The following is a 20,660-nucleotide window of genomic DNA, read 5'->3' on the forward strand; positions in this document are numbered from 1 at the left end:
TTCAATTCACTATAAATTCAATTCACTATAATAAATTTAAAAAACAAGTTACATATAAAAATGACAAGATGTCTCGATTAATATGTGACTTTTAGTACCTTTAAACTAGGCATATTAAAACACTCAAATTAAATGGTGATTACAAGGTGACCAATATAGGCTGTTTATAAAGATACAAATTATGCAGCTCTTTAAAAAAAATATTTCCAAGAATATAGACAACTATAATTCACTGAGAACATAATCGACGTGTTCTTATCGAAAATACATTATTATGAATATTGTGACAACAGGGCATTTTATGACTGGCAAATACCAACTGTGATCAGCCAAACTGTAGAAGCATTATGCAACGGATGATAATAATAATAGGTGATGAGAAAACCAAGCCAACGTTTTCCTCCAGTCTATCTTCCCTTGGAAAACGTTAGCATGGTCACAAAGCCAATGATGACTAACATCTGGAAGCTCCATAATCAATCGCCTATTCACGGAACTCAATGGGAAATAATGTGGGATATGAGAGAGTGAAAGGAGGAAATCAATAGATTGTGAAGACAATTTGTCAAAAGGAGAGGGGCTGCCCCTTTAAGAAAAGGCCTCCAGTCTTGGTTGGGATCTGCTGTGAATACGGTCTGAAAATCTGGGGCATTCTCCGGGAGTTGGGATAGGATGTGGCAGAAGTAATCATTCACTTGTGAAAATTATTTTCCGTTCGTTCTCAAACACTTTTTAGCCGCTCATGATCCCATTTAGCTGACAACAATACCGGGCCATCCGCAGCCCCAGACGTGTGGACCAGCAAGCAGCTGTAGGACACTTTTCAGTCCTTGGTACAATGCATGATGCTTATACACTTCCTATTGCCAAGTGTTTGTTTACATTAGTAGGCCCAGTCTATTCGAAACTACGGCATTATCGTAGAATCCTTAGGCTTACTTCAAAAAGTAGGCCATTTTTTTTATTAATCGAATTTGCTCTAATGCAGCTAAGTTTAATTCAAAAGGCCTCGTCACAAAGTCACACAACGGAATTAAATTGGTTTGTAACTATATGCATTTCGAGTATACGTGAGGGGGTAACACACACAGTGGAATTAATCTGTCATTTGTCTGAGAAAAGCATGCTCTTACCAGGGCAAATCAGAGCCATTGAATGAGATGGGCAAAGAAAATCAATGTGATAAACAGAATATCTTAAAACATCACACTGTAAAAAGTGGTTGAAGTTTACTCTAAAAAGGTTCAAATCAAACAGGATAACAAGACAACTAAATAGCCTTTTCCATCAACAATGGTTTTGAAGAAAAAAAAGTGAGGAAATTAAAGTAAAAATGGTGAACATCTGATGCCACACTACTGTTCTGGAAATCAAGCATTTTCTAGATTTGTCCTATCATTTGTATTTCATTTTTTATAATAGTTCCCCAATTGTGTCAAATGTTTAATATAGTTTTGTAACCTTTTCAGGGAAATTATTTGAGCTTATTTATCAAAATAAAGTGTAGGCTAGTAAGTAAATAGGTATTGATAAAAACTCAACTGTACAATAAGCAAATAAATAGGCTGCAACATCTACCCTGCTACTTCAAGTATTGGACTAACAATGCTCCCGTGTGGACATCTGTTACAACTACACCTAGTTGTTGGGAATTCCAATACACAAGCTTTTTCTATGTCCATTTTTACCATTTGTAATCCAACACAAACCCCTAAAATAGTGGTGTCTGTCCATGTTTGAGCGAGAGAGGTAGTTAAAAGGAGAAGTGGCATCTGAATATGGGGGACTGAGAAAGGGGAGGGGTGGGAGAAGAGGAAGGCAAGAGTCCTTAACTCTTTCTGACTTGGTGAATCAAAGGAGTGAGGATGGGTTGAGAGAGAGATGAGAGGGAGGGAGACAGACAGGGAGAGATGGAGAGGGAGGGAGACAGACAGGGAGAGATGGAGAGGGAGGGAGACAGACAGGGAGAGATGGAGAGGGAGGGAGACAGACAGGGAGAGATGGAGAGGGAGGGAGACAGACAGGGAGAGATGGAGAGGGAGGGAGGCAGACAGGGAGAGATGGAGAGGGAGGGAGGCAGACAGGGAGAGACGGAGAGGGAGGCAGACAGGGCGAGACAGACAGGGATGGAGGGAGAGACGGGGAGGGATGCAGACACACAGGGAGAGACAGAGCGAGAGCGAGAGAGAGCGAGAGAGAGAGAGCGAGCGAGCGAGAGCGCGAGAGAGAGCGCGAGAGAGAGCGAGCGAGCGAGAGCGCGCGAGAGAGAGCGCGCGAGAGAGAGCGCGCGAGAGAGAGCGCGCGAGAGAGAGCGCGCGAGAGAGAGCGCGCGAGAGAGAGAGCGTGAGAGAGAGAGCGAGAGAGAGCGCGCGAGAGAGAGAGCGAGAGAGAGAGAGAGAGAGCGAGAGAGAGAGAGAGCGATAGAGAGAGAGAGCGATAGAGAGAGAGCGAGAGAGAGAGAGAGAGAGATAGAGAGAGAGCGATATAGAGAGAGAGCGATAGAGAGAGAGAGCGATAGAGAGAGAGAGAGCGATAGAGAGAGAGAGAGCGATAGAGAGAGAGAGAGCGATAGAGAGAGAGAGAGCGATAGAGAGCGATAGAGAGAGAGCGATAGAGCGAGAGAGGGAGAGAGCGAGACGGAGAGGGAGAGAGCGAGACGGAGAGGGAGAGAGCGAGACGGGGAGGGAGAGAGCGAGACGGGGAGGGAGAGAGCGAGACGGGGAGAGGGAGAGAGCGAGACGGGGAGAGGGGGAGAGCGAGACGGGGAGAGGGAGAGAGCGAGACGGGGAGAGGGAGAGAGCGAGACGGGGAGAGGGAGAGAGCGAGACGGGGAGAGGGAGAGAGCGAGACGGGGAGAGGGAGAGAGCGAGACGGGGAGAGGGAGAGAGCGAGACGGGGAGAGGGAGAGAGCGAGACGGGGAGAGGGAGGGGGGAAAAGAGAGCGGGAGGGGGGGAAGAGAGCGACGGTGAGGGAGAGAGAGAGAGCGACGGTGAGGGAGAGAGAGAGAGCGACGGTGAGGGAGAGAGAGAGAGCGACTGTGATGGAGAGAGAGAGAGCGACGGTGAGGGAGAGAGAGAGCGACGGTGAGGGAGAGAGAGAGAGCGACGGTGAGAGAGAGAGAGAGAGATACGGTGAGAGAGAAAGAGAGAGCGACGGTGAGGGAGAGAGAGAGAGCGACGGTGAGGGAGAGAGAGAGAGCGACGGTGAGGGAGAGAGAGAGAGAGCGACGGTGAGGGAGAGAGAGAGAGAGCGACGGTGAGGGAGAGAGAGAGAGAGCGACGGTGAGGGAGAGAGAGAGAGAGCGACGGTGAGGGAGAGAGAGAGAGCGACGGTGAGGGAGGGAGAGAGAGCGACGGTGAGGGAGGGAGAGAGAGCGACGGTGAGGGAGGGAAAGAGAGCGACGGTGAGGGAGGGAGAGAGAGCGACGGTGAGGGAGGGAGAGAGAGCGACGGTGAGGGAGAGAGAGAGAGAGGCGGTGAGGGAGCGAGAGCGAGACGGTGAGGGAGCGAGAGCGAGACGGTGAGGGAGCGAGAGCGAGACGGTGAGGGAGCGAGAGCGAGACGGTGAGGGAGCGAGAGCGAGACGGTGAGGGAGCGAGAGCGAGACGGTGAGGGAGCGAGAGCGAGACGGTGAGGGAGCGAGAGCGAGACGGTGAGGGAGCGAGAGCGAGACGGGGAGGGAGAGAGAGAGACGGGGAGGGAGAGAGAGAGACGGGGAGGGAGAGAGAGAGACGTGGAGGGAGAGAGAGAGACGGGGAGGGAGAGAGAGAGACGGGGAGGGAGAGAGAGAGACGGGGAGGGAGAGAGAGAGACGGGGAGGGAGAGAGAGACGGGGAGGGAGAGAGAGACGGGGAGGGAGGGAGAGAGAGAGAGACGGAGAGCGAGAGGGGGATAGAGAGACGGAGAGAGACAGGGAGGGGGGAAAGAGACGGGGAGGGAGGGAAAGAGAAGGGGAGGGAGGGAAAGAGAAGGGGAGGGAGAGAGAGAGCGAGAGAGACAGGGAGGGATAAAGAGAGCGACGGTGAGGGAGAGAGAGCGTGAGACGGGGAGGGAGAGAGAGACGGGAGGGAGAGAGAGACGGGAGGGAGACGTGGAGGGGGAGGAAGGTTAGGAAGTGCAGCTCAGTTCCCACCTCATTTTGTGGCAGTGTGCACATAGCCTGTCTTCTCTTGAGAGCCAGGTTTGCCTAAGGCGGCCTTTCTCAATAGCAAGGCTATGCTCACTGAGTCTGAACATAGTAACAGCTTTCCTTAATTTTGGGTCAGTCACAGTGGTCAGGTATTCTGCCACTGTTTACGCTCTGTTTAGAGCCAAATAGCATTCCAGTTTGCTCTGTTAAATTCTTTCCAATGTTTCAAGTAATTTCTTTTTGTTTTCTCATGATTTGGTTGGGTCTAATTGTGTTGCTGTCCTGGGGCTCTGTGGAGTCTATTTGTGTTTGTGAACAGAGCCCTTGAACCAGCTGGCTGAGGGGACTCTTCTCTAGATTCATCTCTCTGCAGGTGAGGGTTTTGTGGTGGAATGTGTGGGCATCGCTTCCTTTTAGCTGGTTGTAGAATTGAACAACTCTTATGTGGATTTTGATAATTAGCGGGTATATTACTAATTCTGCTCTGCATGCATTAAGATCAAGGTGCTGCTGTAGGCCTCCTTGGTTGGGGACAGAAGCACCAGATCATCTGTAAATAGACAATACATCTCATCTCTCCCCCTGGTGGCAGATTGCAGTCTTTCAGTCTTCGTGAGAGCTGAGACAGAACATACTCTTCTCTCTCGCCTCTTCTCTCTCTTGCTTATCTCCCACTCTCATTAACTGCCTCCCTCCCTCATCCCAGGGGTTGGTGGTGGTGGCAGATTGCAGTCTTTGGGAGAGCTGAAACAGAATCTACCCTGTGCCTTTTCTCTCTCTTGCTCATATCTCTCCCTCCTCATCCCCTCTTCGTGGGGGAGGGGGGGGGGGGCAGATTGCAGTCTTTGGGAGAGCTGAGAGCTCCCTCTTCTCTTTGCCTCTTCAGCTTCCATCAACAGATGGCTGCTTTTAATGGAGAAGCGTTCAACCTGAAAATCCAACCTCTCCATCTCTGTCTGTAAGTCTGTCTGCTTTTCTTCCTGGTCTCTTTCTCTCTTCCTTTTCCTGCTTTGCTCACTTTCTTTCTTCCGTCCTAAAATGGACAGTCCTCAAGTGTGCCTAGTGTGTTGACGTGTGTATGTGCAGGGGCGGACTGGGTTGATCCATTTTTTGCCTAGTGGGCCTGTCTAACTTGGGTTTTCTGAGCAAAATTATAATTATTTAATAATGGGCCGGTGTGTTAGAAATGCCAGGGCCGATTTTTGTTCCCAGTCCGCCCCGTGTATGCGTGTGTGTGTGTGTGTGGGGGGGGGGTTACATGTTGATGTGGAATATGCATGCTTGTGAACGTGTTTTAATTCATGTGTATAAGACCATGTCTGAATTTTAAATCTACAGTGTTGCAACACAATTATAATCAAAGTCATGGACAAGAATTTGGAGAAACACTGTCGATTTAAAATTCAGACATGGTCTTATACACATGAATTAAAAACACGTTCACTAGCATATATATATATTATATATATATATATATATATATATATAAACACACTGAACAAAAATATAAATGCAACATGTAAAGTGTTGGTCCCATGTTTCATGAGCTGAAATAAAAGATCCCAGAAATCTTAAATATGCACAAAAAGCTTATTTTGCTAAAATGATAAATAAATTTGTTTACATTCCTGTTAGTGAGAATTTATCCTTTGCCAAGATAATCTGTCCACCTGATAGGTGTTGCAGATCAAGAAGCTGGGCATTGCTCCCCAGTGGGTGGGCCAGTCTCCCAAGGGGTGAGCCTACGCACTGCCAGGCCCACCCACAGCAGCGCTCCTGCCCAGTCATGTGAAATCCATAGATTAGGGCCTAATTTAATTATTTAAACTGACTGATTCCTTATATGAACTGTAACTCAGTAAAATCATAGAAATTGTTGCATGTTGTATTTATATTTTTGCTCAGTATATATATATATATATAAATATACACTGCTCAAAAAAATAAAGGGAACACTAAAATAACACATCCTAGATCTGAATGAATGAAATATTCTCATTAAATACTTTTTTCTTTACATAGTTGAATGTGCTGACAACAAAATCACACAAAAATGATCAATGGAAATCAAATTCATCAACCCATGGAGGTCTGGATTTGGAGTCACACTCAAAATTAAAGTGGAAAACCACACTACAAGCTGATCCAACTTTGATGTAATGTCCTTAAAATAAGTCAAAATGAGGCTCAGTAGTGTGTGTGGCCTCCACGTGCCTGTATGACCTCCCTACAACGCCTGGGCATGCTCCTGATGAGGTGGCGGATGGTCTCCTGAGGGATCTCCTCCCAGACCTGGACTAAAGCATCCGCCAACTCCTGGACAGTCTGTGGTGCAACGTGGCGTTGGTGGATGGAGCGAGACATGAAACCGGTCATGCTGGAGGATGTTGCAGGCAGCAGAACGTTCTCCACGGCGTCTCCAGACTCTGTCACGTCTGTCACATGTGCTCAGTGTGAACCTGCTTACATCTGTGAAGAGCACAGGGCGCCAGTGGCGAATTTGCCAATCTTGGTGTTCTCTGGCAAATGCCAAACGTCCTGCACGGTGTTGGGCTGTAAGCACAACCCCCACCTGTGGACGTCGGGCCCTCATACCACCCTCATGGAGTCTGTTTCTGACCGTTTGAGCAGACACATGCACATTTGTGGGCTGCTGGAGGTCATTTTGCAGGGCTCTGGCAGTGCTCCACCTGCTCCTCCTTGCACAAAGGCGGAGGTAGCGGTCCTGCTGCTGGGTTGTTGCCCTCCTACGGCCTCCTCCACGTCTCCTGATGTACTGGCCTGTCTCCTGGTAGCGCCTCCATGCTCTGGACACAACGCTGACAGACACAGCAAACCTTCTTGCCACAGCTCGCATTGATGTGCCATCCTGGATGAGCTGCACTACCTGAGCCACTTGTGTGTTGTAGACTCCGTCTCATGCTACCACTAGAGTGAAAGCACCGCCAGCATTCAAAAGTGACCAAAACATCAGCCAGGAAGCATAGGAACTGAGAAGTGGTCTGTGGTCACCACCTGCAGAACCACTCCTTTATTGGGGGTGTCTTGCTAATTGCCTATAATTTCCACCTTTTGTCTATTCCATTTGCACAACAGCATGTGAAATTTATTGTCAATCAGTGCTGCTTCCTAGGTGGACAGTTTGATTTCACAGAAGTGTGATTGACTTGGAGTTACATTGTGTTGTTTAAGTGTTCCCTTTATTTTTTGAGCAGTGTATATATACAGTGGGGCAAAAAAGTCTTTAGTCAGCCACCAATTGTGCAAGTTCTCCCACTTAAAAAGATGAGAGAGGCCTGAGAGGGAGTTGAAAGTCCGTGTTGCACAGCAACAGCCCCAAAACATCACTGCTCTAGAGGAGATCTGCATGGAGGAATGGGCCAAAATACCAGCAACAGTGTGTGAAAACCTTGTGAAGACTTACAGAAAACGTTTGATCTCTGTCATTGCCAACAAAGGGTATATAACAAAGTATTGAGATAAACTTTTGTTATTGACCAAATACTTATTTTCCACCATAATTTGCAAATAAATTCATTAAAAATCCTACAATGTGATTTTCTGGATTTTTTTTCCAGGCCTCTCTCATCTTTTTAAGTGGGAGAACTTGCACAATTGGTGGCTGACTAAATACCTTTTTGCCCCACTGTATATATATATATATATATATATATATATATATATATATATATATATATATATATACACACACACAGTACACGGTAGTGTCCTCCTTGGTACTCGAAGGGTCACCTGAGATGGTATTAAACTTCTGAAGAGACACTAGCCAATTAGAGGTAGCCTACCATCCTGCAGACAGACCGAAACATACACACACAGGCATGTGCGCACATGTGAACACTCTTCACCCGGTGTCTCTTCACTAATTACTAGCAGAGTCATAGTTAGGAAATGACCTCACTAAGACCAGTCTTGGTACTCCACTGATTTGACTGATGCATGAATGAATGTCATTGGTTTTAGAAATGGGTCTGGGCTGCCATCTGCTGGAGCAAAGGAGGCCCAACATGAAATACATCCAATTACATCAACCTCAAGTAATGGATTCCTGTCCAATAGACAAGGCAGAATTACTCACACACACACACACACACACACACACACACACACACACACCTCATATACCAACTGTTATGTTCGCTTACTGACAGACAGTAGTTGTCCATGCCTCTGCTTTTCTAAGCTTAGCTCATCATCTTTCTCTCTCACCGTTTCCTTCTCTCAATCTGTCAGTCACCACTAGGGGACACTGCTATCCTTTCTTTGCCTCATGTTCTTATGACAGTTTTTATTCCAGCCTAACCCTTCCTGGAGGGCCATGGAGGGCCTAGTGTCTGCTGTTTTTGGGGTTTTCTAACTAATCAGTGACCTTCATTCATCAATCAAGTACAAGGGAGGAGTGAAAACTCGCAGACACTCGGCCCCCCGAGGAATGAGTTTGACACGTGCATTAGTCACTTTGCTGTTTTTCATCAGATCTTATGATGCAATGGGAGAAAAACAGACATATCCCATACAAAACATGTCCTAGTAAACTCTAGGCCAGGGAAATGAAACAATTTCAAAGATTTTACTGAGTTACAGTTCATATAAGGAAATCAGTAAATTGAAATTAATTCATTAGACCCCAATCTATGGATTTCCAGCCACCTGGCAGCCAGGTCCAGACAATCAGAATGAGTTTTTCCAGACAAAAGGGCTTTATTACCGACAGCTCGGTAATAGAGAGGTTAGAGAGGTTACCCCAATGCATCTGCAAGACATTTCTGAGGGGAATGGCCCTAGCCCTCACCCTCCGTTCCAACAGGTCGCAGACGTGCTCAATGTGATTGAGATCCGGGATCTTCGCTGGCCATGGAAGAACACTGACATTTCTGTCTTGCAGGAAATCACGCACAGAACGACTGCAACAAGCTCAGTCCGATGATGCTGTGACACACCTCCCCAGACCATGATGGACCCTCCACCTCCAAATCGATCCCGCTCCAGAGTACAGGCCTCGGTGTAACACTCATTCTTTCGACGTTAAACGCAAATCCGACCATCACCCCTGGTGAGACAAAATCGCGACTCGTCAGTGAAGAGCACTTTTTGCCTGTCCTGTCTGGTCCAGCGACGGTGGGTTTGTGCCCATAGGCGATGTTGTTGCCGGTGATGTCTGGTGAGGACTTGCATTACAACAGGCCTACAAGCCCTAAGTTCAGCCTCTCTCAGCCTATTGCGGACAGTCTGAGCACTGATGGAGGGATTGTGCGTTCCTGGTGTAACAGGGGCAGTTGTTGTTGCCATCCTGTACCTGTCCTGCAGGTGTGATGTTCGGATGTACCGATCCTGTGCAGGTGTTGTTACATGTGGTCTGCCACTGCGAGGACGATCAGTGTCCGTCCTGTCTCCCTGTAGCGCTGTCTTAGGCGTCTCACACTATGGACATAGCAATAAATTGCCCTGGCCACATCTGGAGTCCTCATGCCTCCTTGCAGCATGCCTAAGGCACATTCACGCAGATGAGCAGGGACCCTGTCCATCTTCATGTTGGTGTTTTTCAGAGTCAGTAGAAAGGCCTCTTTAGTGTCCTACATTTTCATAACTGTGACCTTTAATTGCCTACCGTCTGTAAGCTGTTAGTGTCTTAACGACCGTTCCACAGGTGCATGTTCATTAATTGTTTATGGCTCATTGAAAAAGCATGGAAACAGTGTTTAAACCCTTTACAATGAAGATCTGTGAAGTTATTTGGATTTTTATGAATTATCTTTGAAAGGGTCCTGATAAAGGGACGTTTCTTTTTTTGCTGAGTTTATTTAACACTTTTTTTCTTAAAACTGCATTGTTGGTTAAGGGCTTGCAAGTAGGCATTTCACTGTAAGCATTTCACTGTACAACACCTGTTGTATTTGGTGTGGTTCATACCCTCAGTATGACTGGGTAGTGTGGTTCATACCCTCAGTGTGACTGGGTGGTGTGGTTCATACCCTCAGTGTGACTGGGTGGTGTGGTTCATACCCTCAGTATGACTGGGTAGTGTGGTTCATACCCTCAGTATGACTGGGTAGTGTGGTTCATACCCTCAGTATGACTGGGTAGTGTGGTTCATACCCTCAGTATGACTGGGTAGTGTGGTTCATACCCTCAGTATGACTGGGTAGTGTGGTTCATACCCTCAGTATGACTGGGTGGTGTGGTTCATACCCTCAGTATGACTGGGTGGTGTGGTTCATACCCTCAGTATGACTGGGTAGTGTGGTTCATACCCTCAGTATGACTGGGTGGTGTGGTTCATACCCTCAGTGTGACTGGGTAGTGTGGTTCATACCCTCAGTGTGACTGGGTAGTGTGGTTCATACCCTCAGTGTGACTGGGTAGTAGAGTTCTTACCCTCAGTGTGACTGGGTAGTAGAGTTCTTACCCGCTGTGCTTCATGTTGGGGGGTTTGTCCATGCGGACGGCTAGTTTGATCTTCAGCTCTGAGTCCTGACTGCTCTTTGACACCACCATCTTGTGAAGCTCAGCCTGCTTGGGTCCGTTGGTGGTGGGGTTCAGGATCACCTGGGAATGAGAGGGAGGGAGAGGATAGAGAGAGAGGAGGGAAAAGAGAGAGGAGAGGAGAGAGAGAGAGAGAGAGAGAGAGAGAGAGAGAGAGAGAGGGAAGAGAGAGAGAGAGAGGAAAGAGAGAGAGAGAGAGGAAAGAGAGGGAAGAGAGAGAGAGAGAGAGAAGAGAGAGAGACAGAGGAAAGAGAGAGAGACAGCGAGGAGAGAGAGAGGAGAGAGAGAGGAGAGAGAGGGAAGAGAGAGGAGGGAGAGAGGGAAGAGAGAGGAGAGAGAGAGGGAAGAGCGAGAGAAGAGAGAGAGAAGAGCGAGAGAGAGAGAAGAGCGAGAGAGAGAGAAGAGCGAGAGAGAGAGAAGAGCGAGAGAGAGAGGGAAGAGAGAGAGGGAACAGAGTGAGAGAAGAAAGAGAGAGAAGAGAGAGAGGGAATGGGAGAGAGGGAATGGATTGGGGGGGGAAAGGGGGGAGGAAAGGGAAGGAAGGGAGAGAGGGAAGAATGGGGGTGACGAAAGGGAGAGGGCACAGGAGAGAAGAAAAAAGGAGAATTTGCAATTTTACACAAGGTGAAGTAATGATTAACAGCTGGACACGCACACACACACACAATACACAAACAGCGTCTCTCATCAGACAGTTAGTCAGTGACTGACACATCCAAATTCTGTGACAATGATAGGAACAGACAGGTGAAGGACATCAGAAAACCATGGCTGTCTGGCTGGGGGAAGAGTAGAGATGGTGAGGAAAGACAGAGATGGGGAGGGGGTGTCATAGACAGAGAGACACTTCTTTCTCATCACAACCCCCTCTGCAGTTGCTCCGTATGCAGGAAAGGGATTCAGATAGAATCCAAAGCTTTAGCAATGAGATCCTCATCTTTATATAGAAACATTTGTGTTTTGAGTTGCTGGATATGAGTGTGAGTGTGTTAGAGAGAGGGTGAGGAAAGAGAGAGCACGAGGGAGGGGGATAGGGATGGGGAGAGGGATAGAGATAGGGAGGGGGAGAGGGAAGGGGACGGGGATAGGGAGGAGAACGGGGATAAGGAGGGGGGGCGGTGATAAGGAGAGGGAAGGGGACGGGGATAGGGAGGAGAACGGGGATAAGGAGGGGGGGCGGTGATAAGGAGAGGGAAGGGGACGGGGATAGGGAGGAGAACAGGGATAAGGAGGGGGGGCGGTGATAAGGAGGGGGATGTTGTTAGAGATAGGGATGAGACAGGGATGGGGACAGGGATGGGGATGTGTATAGGGATGGGGATGGTGAGGGGGATAGGGATGTGTATAGGGATGTGTAAAGGGATGGTGAGGGGGATAGGGATGTGTAAAGGGATGGTGAGGGGGATAGGGATGTGTATAGGGATGGTGAGGGGGATAGGGGTGTGCATAGGGATGGTGAGGGGGATAGGGGGGTGTATAGGGATGGGGATGGTGAGGGGGATAGGGATGTGTATAGGGATGGTGAGGGGGATAGGGGTGTGTATAGGGATGTGTATAGGGATGGGGATGGTGAGGGGGATAGGGATGGGGATAGGGATGTGGATAGTGATGTGGAGGGGAATAGGGATGTGGATAGTGATGTGGAGGGGGATAGGGGTGTGTATAGGGATGTGTATAGGGATGGGGATGGTGAGGGGGATAGGGATGGGGATAGGGATGTGGATAGTGATGTGGAGGGGAATAGGGATGTGGATAGTGATGTGGAGGGGGATAGGGGTGTGTATAGGGATGTGTATAGGGATGGGGATGGTGAGGGGGATAGGGATAGGGATGTGGATAGTGATGTGGAGGGGAATAGGGATGTGGATAGTGATGTGGAGGGGGATAGGGGTGTGTATAGGGATGTGTATAGGGATGGGGATGGTGAGGGGGATAGGGATGGGGATAGGGATGTGGATAGTGATGTGGATAGTGATGTGGAGGGGAATAGGGATGTGGATAGTGATGTGGATAGTGATGGGGAGGGGGATAGGGATGTGGATAGTGATGGGGAGGGGAATAGGGATGTGGATAGTGATGTGGATAGTGATGTGGAGGGGGATAGGGATGTGGATAGTGATGGGGAGGGGGATGTGGATAGTGATGTGGATAGTGATGGGGAGGGGGATGTGGATAGTGATGGGGAGGGGGATGTGGATAGAGATGTGGATAGTGAGGTGGATAGTGATGTGGAGGGGGATGTGGAGGGGTATGTGGAGGGGGATGTGGAGGGGGATGTGGAGGGGGATGTGGAGGGGGATGTGGATAGTGATGTGGATGGGGATGTGGAGGGGGATGTGGAGGGGGATGTGGAGGGGGATGTGGAGGGGGATGTGGAGGGGGATGTGGAGGGGGATGTGGAGGGGGATGTGGATAGTGATGTGGATAGTGATGTGGATAGTGATGTGGATAGTGATGTGGATAGTGATGTGGATAGTGATGGGGAGGGGGATGTGGATAGTGATGGGGAGGGGGATGTGGATAGTGATGGGGAGGGGGATGTGGATAGTGATGGGGAGGGGGATGTGGATAGTGATGGGGAGGGGGATAGTGATGTGGATAGTGATGGGGAGGAGGATAGGGATGTGGATAGTGATGGGGAGGAGTATAGGGATAGTGATGTGGATAGTGATGTGGAGGGGGATGTGGATAGTGATGGGGATAGGGATGTTGATAGTGATGGGGAGGGGGATAGTGATGTGGATAGTGATGGGGAGGGGGATAGTGATGTGGATAGTGATGGGGAGGGGGATAGGGATGTGGATAGTGATGGGGAGGGGGATAGTGATGTGGATAGTGATGGGGAGGGGGATGTGGATAGTGATGTGGATAGTGATGGGGAGGGGGATAGGGATGTGGATAGTGATGTGGATAGGGATGGGGAGGGGGATAGTGATGTGGATAGTGATGGGAGGGGGATAGTGATGTGGATATTGATGGGGAGGGGGATGTGGATAGTGATGTGGATAGTGATGGGGAGGGGGATAGTGATGTGGATAGTGATGGGGAGGGGGATAGGGATGTGGATAGTGATGGGGAGGGGGATGTGGATAGTGATGTGGATAGTGATGGGGAGGGGGATAGTGATGTGGATAGTGATGGAGCGGGGGAAGTGGATAGTGATGTGGATAGTGATAGGGAGGGGGATAGTGATGTGGATAGTGATGGGGAGGGGGATAGTGATGTGGATAGTGATGGGGAGGGGGATGTGGATAGTGATGTGGATAGTGATGGGGAGGGGGATAGGGATAGTGATGTGGATAGTGATGGGGAGGGGGATAGGGATGTGGATAGTGATGGGGAGGGGGATAGGGATGTGGATAATGATGGGGAGGGGGATGTGGATAGTGATGTGGATAGTGATGGGGAGGAGGATAGGGATAGTGATGTGGATAGTGATGGGGAGGGGGATAGGGATGTGGATAGTGATGGGGAGGGGGATGTGGATAGTGATGGGGAGGGGGATAGGGATGTGGATAGTGATGGGGAGGGGGATAGGGATGTGGATAGTGATGTGGATAGTGATGGGGAGGGGGATAGTGATGTGGATAGTGATGGGGAGGGGGATAGTGATGTGGATAGTGATGGGGAGGGGGATGTGGATAGTGATGTGGATAGTGATGGGGAGGGGGATGTGGATAGTGATGCGGATAGTGATGGGGAGGGGGATAGGGATGTGGATAGTGATGGGGAGGGGGATAGGGATGTGGATAGTGATGTGGAGGGGGATAGGGATGTGGATAGTGATGTGGATAGTGATGTGGAGGGGGATAGGGATGTGGATAGTGATGTGGATAGTGATGTGGAGGGGGATAGGGATGTGGATAGTGATGTGGAGGGGGATAGGGATGTGGATAGTGATGGGGAGGGGGATAGGGATGTGGATAGTGATGGGGAGGGGGATAGGGATGTGGATAGTGATGGGGAGGGGGATAGGGATGTGGATAGTGATGGGGAGGGGGATAGGGATGTGGATAGTGATGTGGAGGGGGATAGGGATGTGGATAGTGATGTGGAGGGGGATAGTGATGTGGATAGTGATGTGGATAGTGATGTGGAGGGGGATAGGGTACCACAGACAGAGTAGAGACGGTGAGGAAAGAGGGGGAAAGAGGAAAACAGGAATGGAGAGGGTCAGACTTTTAAAGCAATTACTTTTAACAAAAGAGATGAAAAACGAGAATGAAAGAGCTAAAACAAAAAGCAATGAGTCGGCAGAATGTGTGTGTGGCATATCCCCTTTACCACTGATTGGGAGAGATTATAGTGGAGCTCATTGTTTTGGCAGTGTTATCAAGTTGGCAGTGTTATCAAGTTGGCAGTGTTGAAAGTGTTTTAGAGAAAGTCATCTGTTTCTCATAGAGAAGAGGAATAGATAATGATAGAGAGAAGTGAGATGGGACTCTTCTGTACAATAACACCTACAGCTCTTGCACATTCAATGCAATGCATGTCTCAAAAATCTCAATGGCATTCATGTCGGGAAAAACTAGCCTTGGTACATGACTGTTTGGGCTACATTGTTACATTGCCTAGACAATGATTTCATTGGGTCATGCTAATTGCTAGTATCAATAGCGGTTGATATCAATAGCGGTTGATAGTGAATGATATCAAGTGAAAGATATTGATTTAAATTATATGAATAATGGTTGATAGTGATAGTGACTGATATAAATAAAAATAGGTTGATGTATATATGGGCTGGTGTCTTACCCGTCCCAGCTCCTTGTCTTCCAGAGCTAGTACCCCTGTGCTCTCTGTGAACAGCTTGACTTTGACCATTGGTAACGGGTGCGTCGTCATGAAGTCCCCCTGAGTGCCCCACCTGAAAGACAAGATTCCACCCCTCAGGATTAAACATGCATAGGACTACAATTGTTGAGTAACTAAGAGCTGATTTTAAGCGCCATAACGGTATTTGTGTGTATTCAGCAATCATAAGCGTTAAGGGGGGGGGGGGGGGGGGGGAGAGTCAAAATATCAGGCAAGTCCATTTTAAATGGCGATTACCCACCTTTGTACCCATTATCTTGCTGCCAATAACCCATTGTGGGTGCTCACAGACCAAAGACTCTGGAATTGTATTACCATAGAAACCTTTTTGTCACCCTTTCTGTTCTTCTGTCACACAACGCTTCCTCTTTCTACCAGAGTGGCCACCCAGTGAATGTCCGGTGAGGAGTGGTGCCTCCCATTGTGCCTGGAAGTTGTTGAACAGTAACTCTGGAATTGATTTTGCATAAGAAATAAGGCATTTTCAGATGTGTGCAGCCAACGCTCGCTCAGCTTCTAGACGAGAGAATGGCAGTGACACGGTTTTCTATGAAAGTCAGTGTGTGTGTTTGCAGTGCTTCACCTCTTCCTCCACACGGCTGACTGTATCACATGGCATTTTGTGGGCCTTTATCTAAAGATGTGTGCTGTTCTTTTACAGCTGCAAAACCTCTGCTGTTTCCTTTCTTCATGGTTATACAGCAATGATGAGTGAGTTACCCAATCTAGTCATTGTAGGTCTGTACTCTGGAAGCTTCTGATGTGGGTTCAAGGTTGAGGATGAGCACGAGCATGGTGGGTCGTTCAGATATCCCACTGTGCACAAACTGGATGAATCAACGTTGTTTGCACTTAATTACAACAACAACAAAAATCTGTGTGATGATAAATCGAAGTGGAAAAGTGATTGGATTTGCAAAACGTCATCAATGTAAAGGGATTTCAGGAATGTCTGTATTTTACCCTGAATCCAATGACATGGTTAAAATGTTTTTGGTTTTACAATTAAATATATGTCAAAACTAGCGTTGACCTGACGTCTGTGCCTAGTGGGATAGCACCTGCACGACGGGTCACGAGTGTCTGTTAGTGTGTGTGTGTGTGTGTGTGTGTGTGTGTGTGTGTGTGTGTGTGTGTGTGTGTGTGTGTGTGTGTGTGTGTGTGTGTGTGTGTGTGTGTGTGTGTGTGTGTGTGTGTGTGTGTGTGTGTGTGTGTGTTCAGTTACATGCTTGCATGGCCTCAGAATGCTGAATGACCCTTTGCTTCTCAATGACAGCAGGAATCCAATGTAGCTAACAAATTATTTTTCCCCAGTTGCCATGGCAACATGTGGTGTGGAATGCGTTCAAAACGATCTGTCCCTCAAGTTGCGAGAGACAAAAGAAATACGAACTGCTAATTAACAGAGGAGGGTAAAGCCAAAGGGCAATTCAAACAAGAAGTGGCTATTGTTTGTCTCTTGTTATTTCTATCATTGTACACAAAGAAAATGGACTCTGGAGATAACCCTTAGCAGACTTTACCCGACACTGTTCTGCCTTTGTTCGCCTCTCTTAGGAAAGCCCACAAGTCAACAGTTAAGTTTGCCATGCGAGGGAGGTTAACTATGTTAGCTATATTTACTTAAGGCGTTTGTATCAGATGCATTATCAGATCTGACGAGGAATAGAATAGCAGCAATGACGGACCCGGCTGGAGCAAAACATTGAGTCCATTTATTCCTTGAAAAGAGCGCCAGACTAGCGAGTGTGTAGGAAGGAAGGTATTCTCCCATCTCTGCTGAAGGACAAGCACTGTGTGTCTATGTTAAAAATACTTAGAAATTCACTGATTCATTTTCAGTCAAGTAACTGCCCTGAAATCCAACGCTGAAAAATCAGTTGTTGTCTCGCTGTCAGCCTACGCAGAGGAGTATAATGAGTTCAAATTGAATGGAGCCTCGAACGGTAAGGAAAAGGATACAAAAAGGTCCTTAAGATTGTGTAATGATTGAGCAATAGACAGCGCTATGAACACATGGACTGGCTGTCTATGAGATTATGAAAAAAACATATTCCTACATAGTTTGACTGTATTTTGGTTATGATAGGGATAAGACACTTGTACCAAGGCCATGTACAAAGTTATGTTATTCAAGAATCAAAGGGTATGTCATTAATTGAAATGACAATTAAATTGAACAGCAAGTATTCTTCCAGATTATGGCTTGAAGGCCATGTTTTTCTGGTTTCTGGGCTAATGAAGATGATGGTATATTGTAGTGACAGGTACTGGAGAGCACTCACGGTCTGAGCTCTGAGAGTCTGAAAGGGCAGTCTTATTAATGCATTACCAGACTGCTGCCGCCGCCAGTCTAATAACCAATGCCGAAATCAACGTCCAGGCGCACGGCAACAAGCAATGACTCACTGCAACCTCATCATCAAAAAGCAGACATTTAACTTCTGCTGGAGGCTGTGAGACAGTAGCAGAGTCGTAATGTGATCAGAGGGATAATGTGGTGCTGAGTCACACAACAGAGGCTGTTAACTGTATCCCTTGGCTATGTGGATGGCATGATATGAACATTTGGTGACCAGAGGTCTCAAGAGCCTCAAATATTTTAAATTTAAGGTTCGGAGGACAAGATGATAAATGTTCAGCTAAATGAGGTGGAACGATAAAAACAATTAAACTAGTGTTCCCACAGACATGTTTAAAGGGCACAGCAGCAGGACTTCACCTAATACGAGACTTTAATATGGCCAGAGCCTGGGATTCATCTTCATTTCCATTTCAATCAGGTGGGGGAACACTTTAAGCAACTGTGTTAAGGAATACACTCCAACACATCATTATAACCAGCTATGTATGCTACTACTAGCCACATGTCTAGATTGGGTAGACCCTTAACCAGGCGCACAACTTTCACTGGGGACAGGGGATTCTGAAATGCATTGTAAAATTGCATTTCTGTGCCCCCAGTTTTACCATTGGAATGTGATTCAAAACAGGGCAATGGTGTCCTTTAAGACCATGCGGACGTCTCTGAGCGGTCGGGTAGGATGTTTGGAGTGTTTAGAAAATAAATATCCCCACTTCTAAAGGCAAAGTTGCGCCCCTGCCCAGAACTCTTGCGAGATGACCAAGAAGACATCTGGGTTTTTAGCCAAGCTAATTTGGAAGTAGAAATGATGTGAGCTCAGACAGGTGAACTCCTTGACCCAACACTGAACCTGCATGGCACGGTGGTCCGGGGTTACACCACCGAACACAAACTCCACCGTGCTGTCTATTCACCTCCCAATGGTGCCACCCGGCCGCTATGCTGAAAAACAAGTGGAGCGGACAGCAGAGGAAAAATCACCACTCGAGGAGGAGGTTCTGTGGACCCAGCACTGTCATTGGTGCTGTATCCTGGTGATCCACATGGGAGAAGACTACAGAGCTATCAAGAGTGCTCACTACCACCCAACCCTCTTCTATCACATAACTCACAGCTTTAATAGGCGCCATTCAGGACATTAAACAATGCTCTGGGGAAGCATTGTAGCCTTAGATGTTAAAACCAGTAGTCTATTACATAGAAGAGTAAAACACAACACTCTAAGCTCAGAGACCCAGGGCATAGTAAGCATTCAAAGCTAAGGTCTGAGTGCATTAGCATCAGGTATGGCTATCGTGCTCACGTTTATTTCATCTTTAGAAGCTGACATGCCAAGACTAGGGATAATCCACTTAGACTCAAATAGGCAATGCTCTCTCTGCTGTAAATTCAGCTTCCTTTTAAAGTGCAAAATAGCTGCGTCTGAAATGTTCAAATACACCTTACGTCTCGAGACAGTTCCAACTTAAACCCATCGGATATTGTTACATATTACCTATACACGTCTTGGAAAAACCTTGCATCAGAATTTTTTTCTTAAAATATAAAAATACATACAAATTTGTCCTCCCCAGCCATGTTCCGGGAAGGATCAAAAACTCTAGGACTAAAATAAGCCATTCTAATTGCCTTGCCTCCATCAATAGATGGCAATAGATCTGAAAATAAATCATATTACTCAATTCCTGAAAAGGTGACTTCTCTGAGACACAAGGTTTTTCCAAGACACCGATTACTGTTCACTTGACATTTCAAAACATGACTTAACAGCCATTATTAAGCAGACACTCTTATCTGGAGTGAATGACAGTGAACACACGCAGTCAATATATTATGTGGCCACTGCGGTAAGAGAACTTACTGTGGTCTGGAGGCTTCCGCCTGGTCTGTCTGCAGTTTCTCCCCCCCCTCCACCTCCATGGTGCAGTACACAATCCTGTTAGGAGCCACAGACTTCAGGCCCTGCACTTCCACTATCACTATCTGCAAACAGCAACAGAGAGGACATGGTCAGCTCCACACATCTGCAGACAGAGGCCCTATCACCGAATCCACATACAGAGGGGACACTGTAGAGAGAAACATATGGTATACAGCGCGCATGGAGACAGGCATGTAGGCACGCACCAAGCAAAATCAAAGAGCAGATATGTTTAGTTTGTTTTGACTGGCTCCTTAGACACAATAACCCTCAAGCTGACCCCAGAACAAATAAACAACTAACCGACTAATGTAATTAAATGTCAAATACACATAGATATTTCCGTTAAAAGTCCACCAGAAATCAACAAATCAATTAATATTGACTGTGAGTAACCTGAGCATACCACTAAATAACTTTCTGGGTAAGAGTACAAGATGATCTTGCACACACACACCTCCAGTGTGAAGGAGAGGACTACATCAGACTTGGAGAGGAATTCGGTCTCCTCGCCCATGTCCAGGAAGGAGTTGTTCATGGTGGAGCGTTTGAGCTTCTGTTTGAAGTCGGGACCTCCCTTAGCCACAGGTAGGCTCTCCAGGTTGGCCATGAGCAGGTTGACAGATGAGCGCAGCTCCTCGATGTACATGGCCTCCATGTCTTTGGACACAAACTTGGGGTACTTTCTCTCCTAAGAGGGAGTCAGTGTTAGAGGAAGAGTTCTGTATCCACTGTTGTGGCAGTTTATAACTACAGTAATCACAAATGATATTTTCAGTATTTTGAACAGTGGTCAACAACCACCAGTCCAGCTTCATGGTGTCTAACCAGCTTTAAAAAGGAAAACTCCAACCAAAAACTTTTTTGGTATTTGTTTCATTAGTTCATTGTTGATATAGTCCCAAAACATGTTGCATGTCCACAAT

General features: G+C 47.4%; 1 protein-coding gene across 9 annotated transcripts in view; it reads right to left on the reverse strand.

Annotated features, from left to right (window-relative positions):
- Positions 1 to 20,660, reverse strand: part of LOC129855083 (calcium-dependent secretion activator 2-like) — a 240,038-nt gene that overhangs the window by 109,196 nt on the left and 110,182 nt on the right. For all 9 annotated transcript variants that reach the window (XM_055922398.1, XM_055922396.1, XM_055922395.1 and 6 more), the window contains 4 exons: positions 20,192 to 20,425; positions 19,675 to 19,796; positions 15,389 to 15,500; positions 10,557 to 10,696 (listed from right to left, as the gene is read on the reverse strand). In XM_055922398.1, the coding sequence (XP_055778373.1) occupies positions 10,557 to 10,696; positions 15,389 to 15,500; positions 19,675 to 19,796; positions 20,192 to 20,425 (608 nt within the window). The remainder of the gene's footprint in view (positions 1 to 10,556; positions 10,697 to 15,388; positions 15,501 to 19,674; positions 19,797 to 20,191; positions 20,426 to 20,660) is intronic.

Source organism: Salvelinus fontinalis, chromosome 5 (genome assembly GCF_029448725.1).
Source record: "Salvelinus fontinalis isolate EN_2023a chromosome 5, ASM2944872v1, whole genome shotgun sequence".
Classification (NCBI taxonomy): Eukaryota; Metazoa; Chordata; class Actinopteri; order Salmoniformes; family Salmonidae; genus Salvelinus; species Salvelinus fontinalis.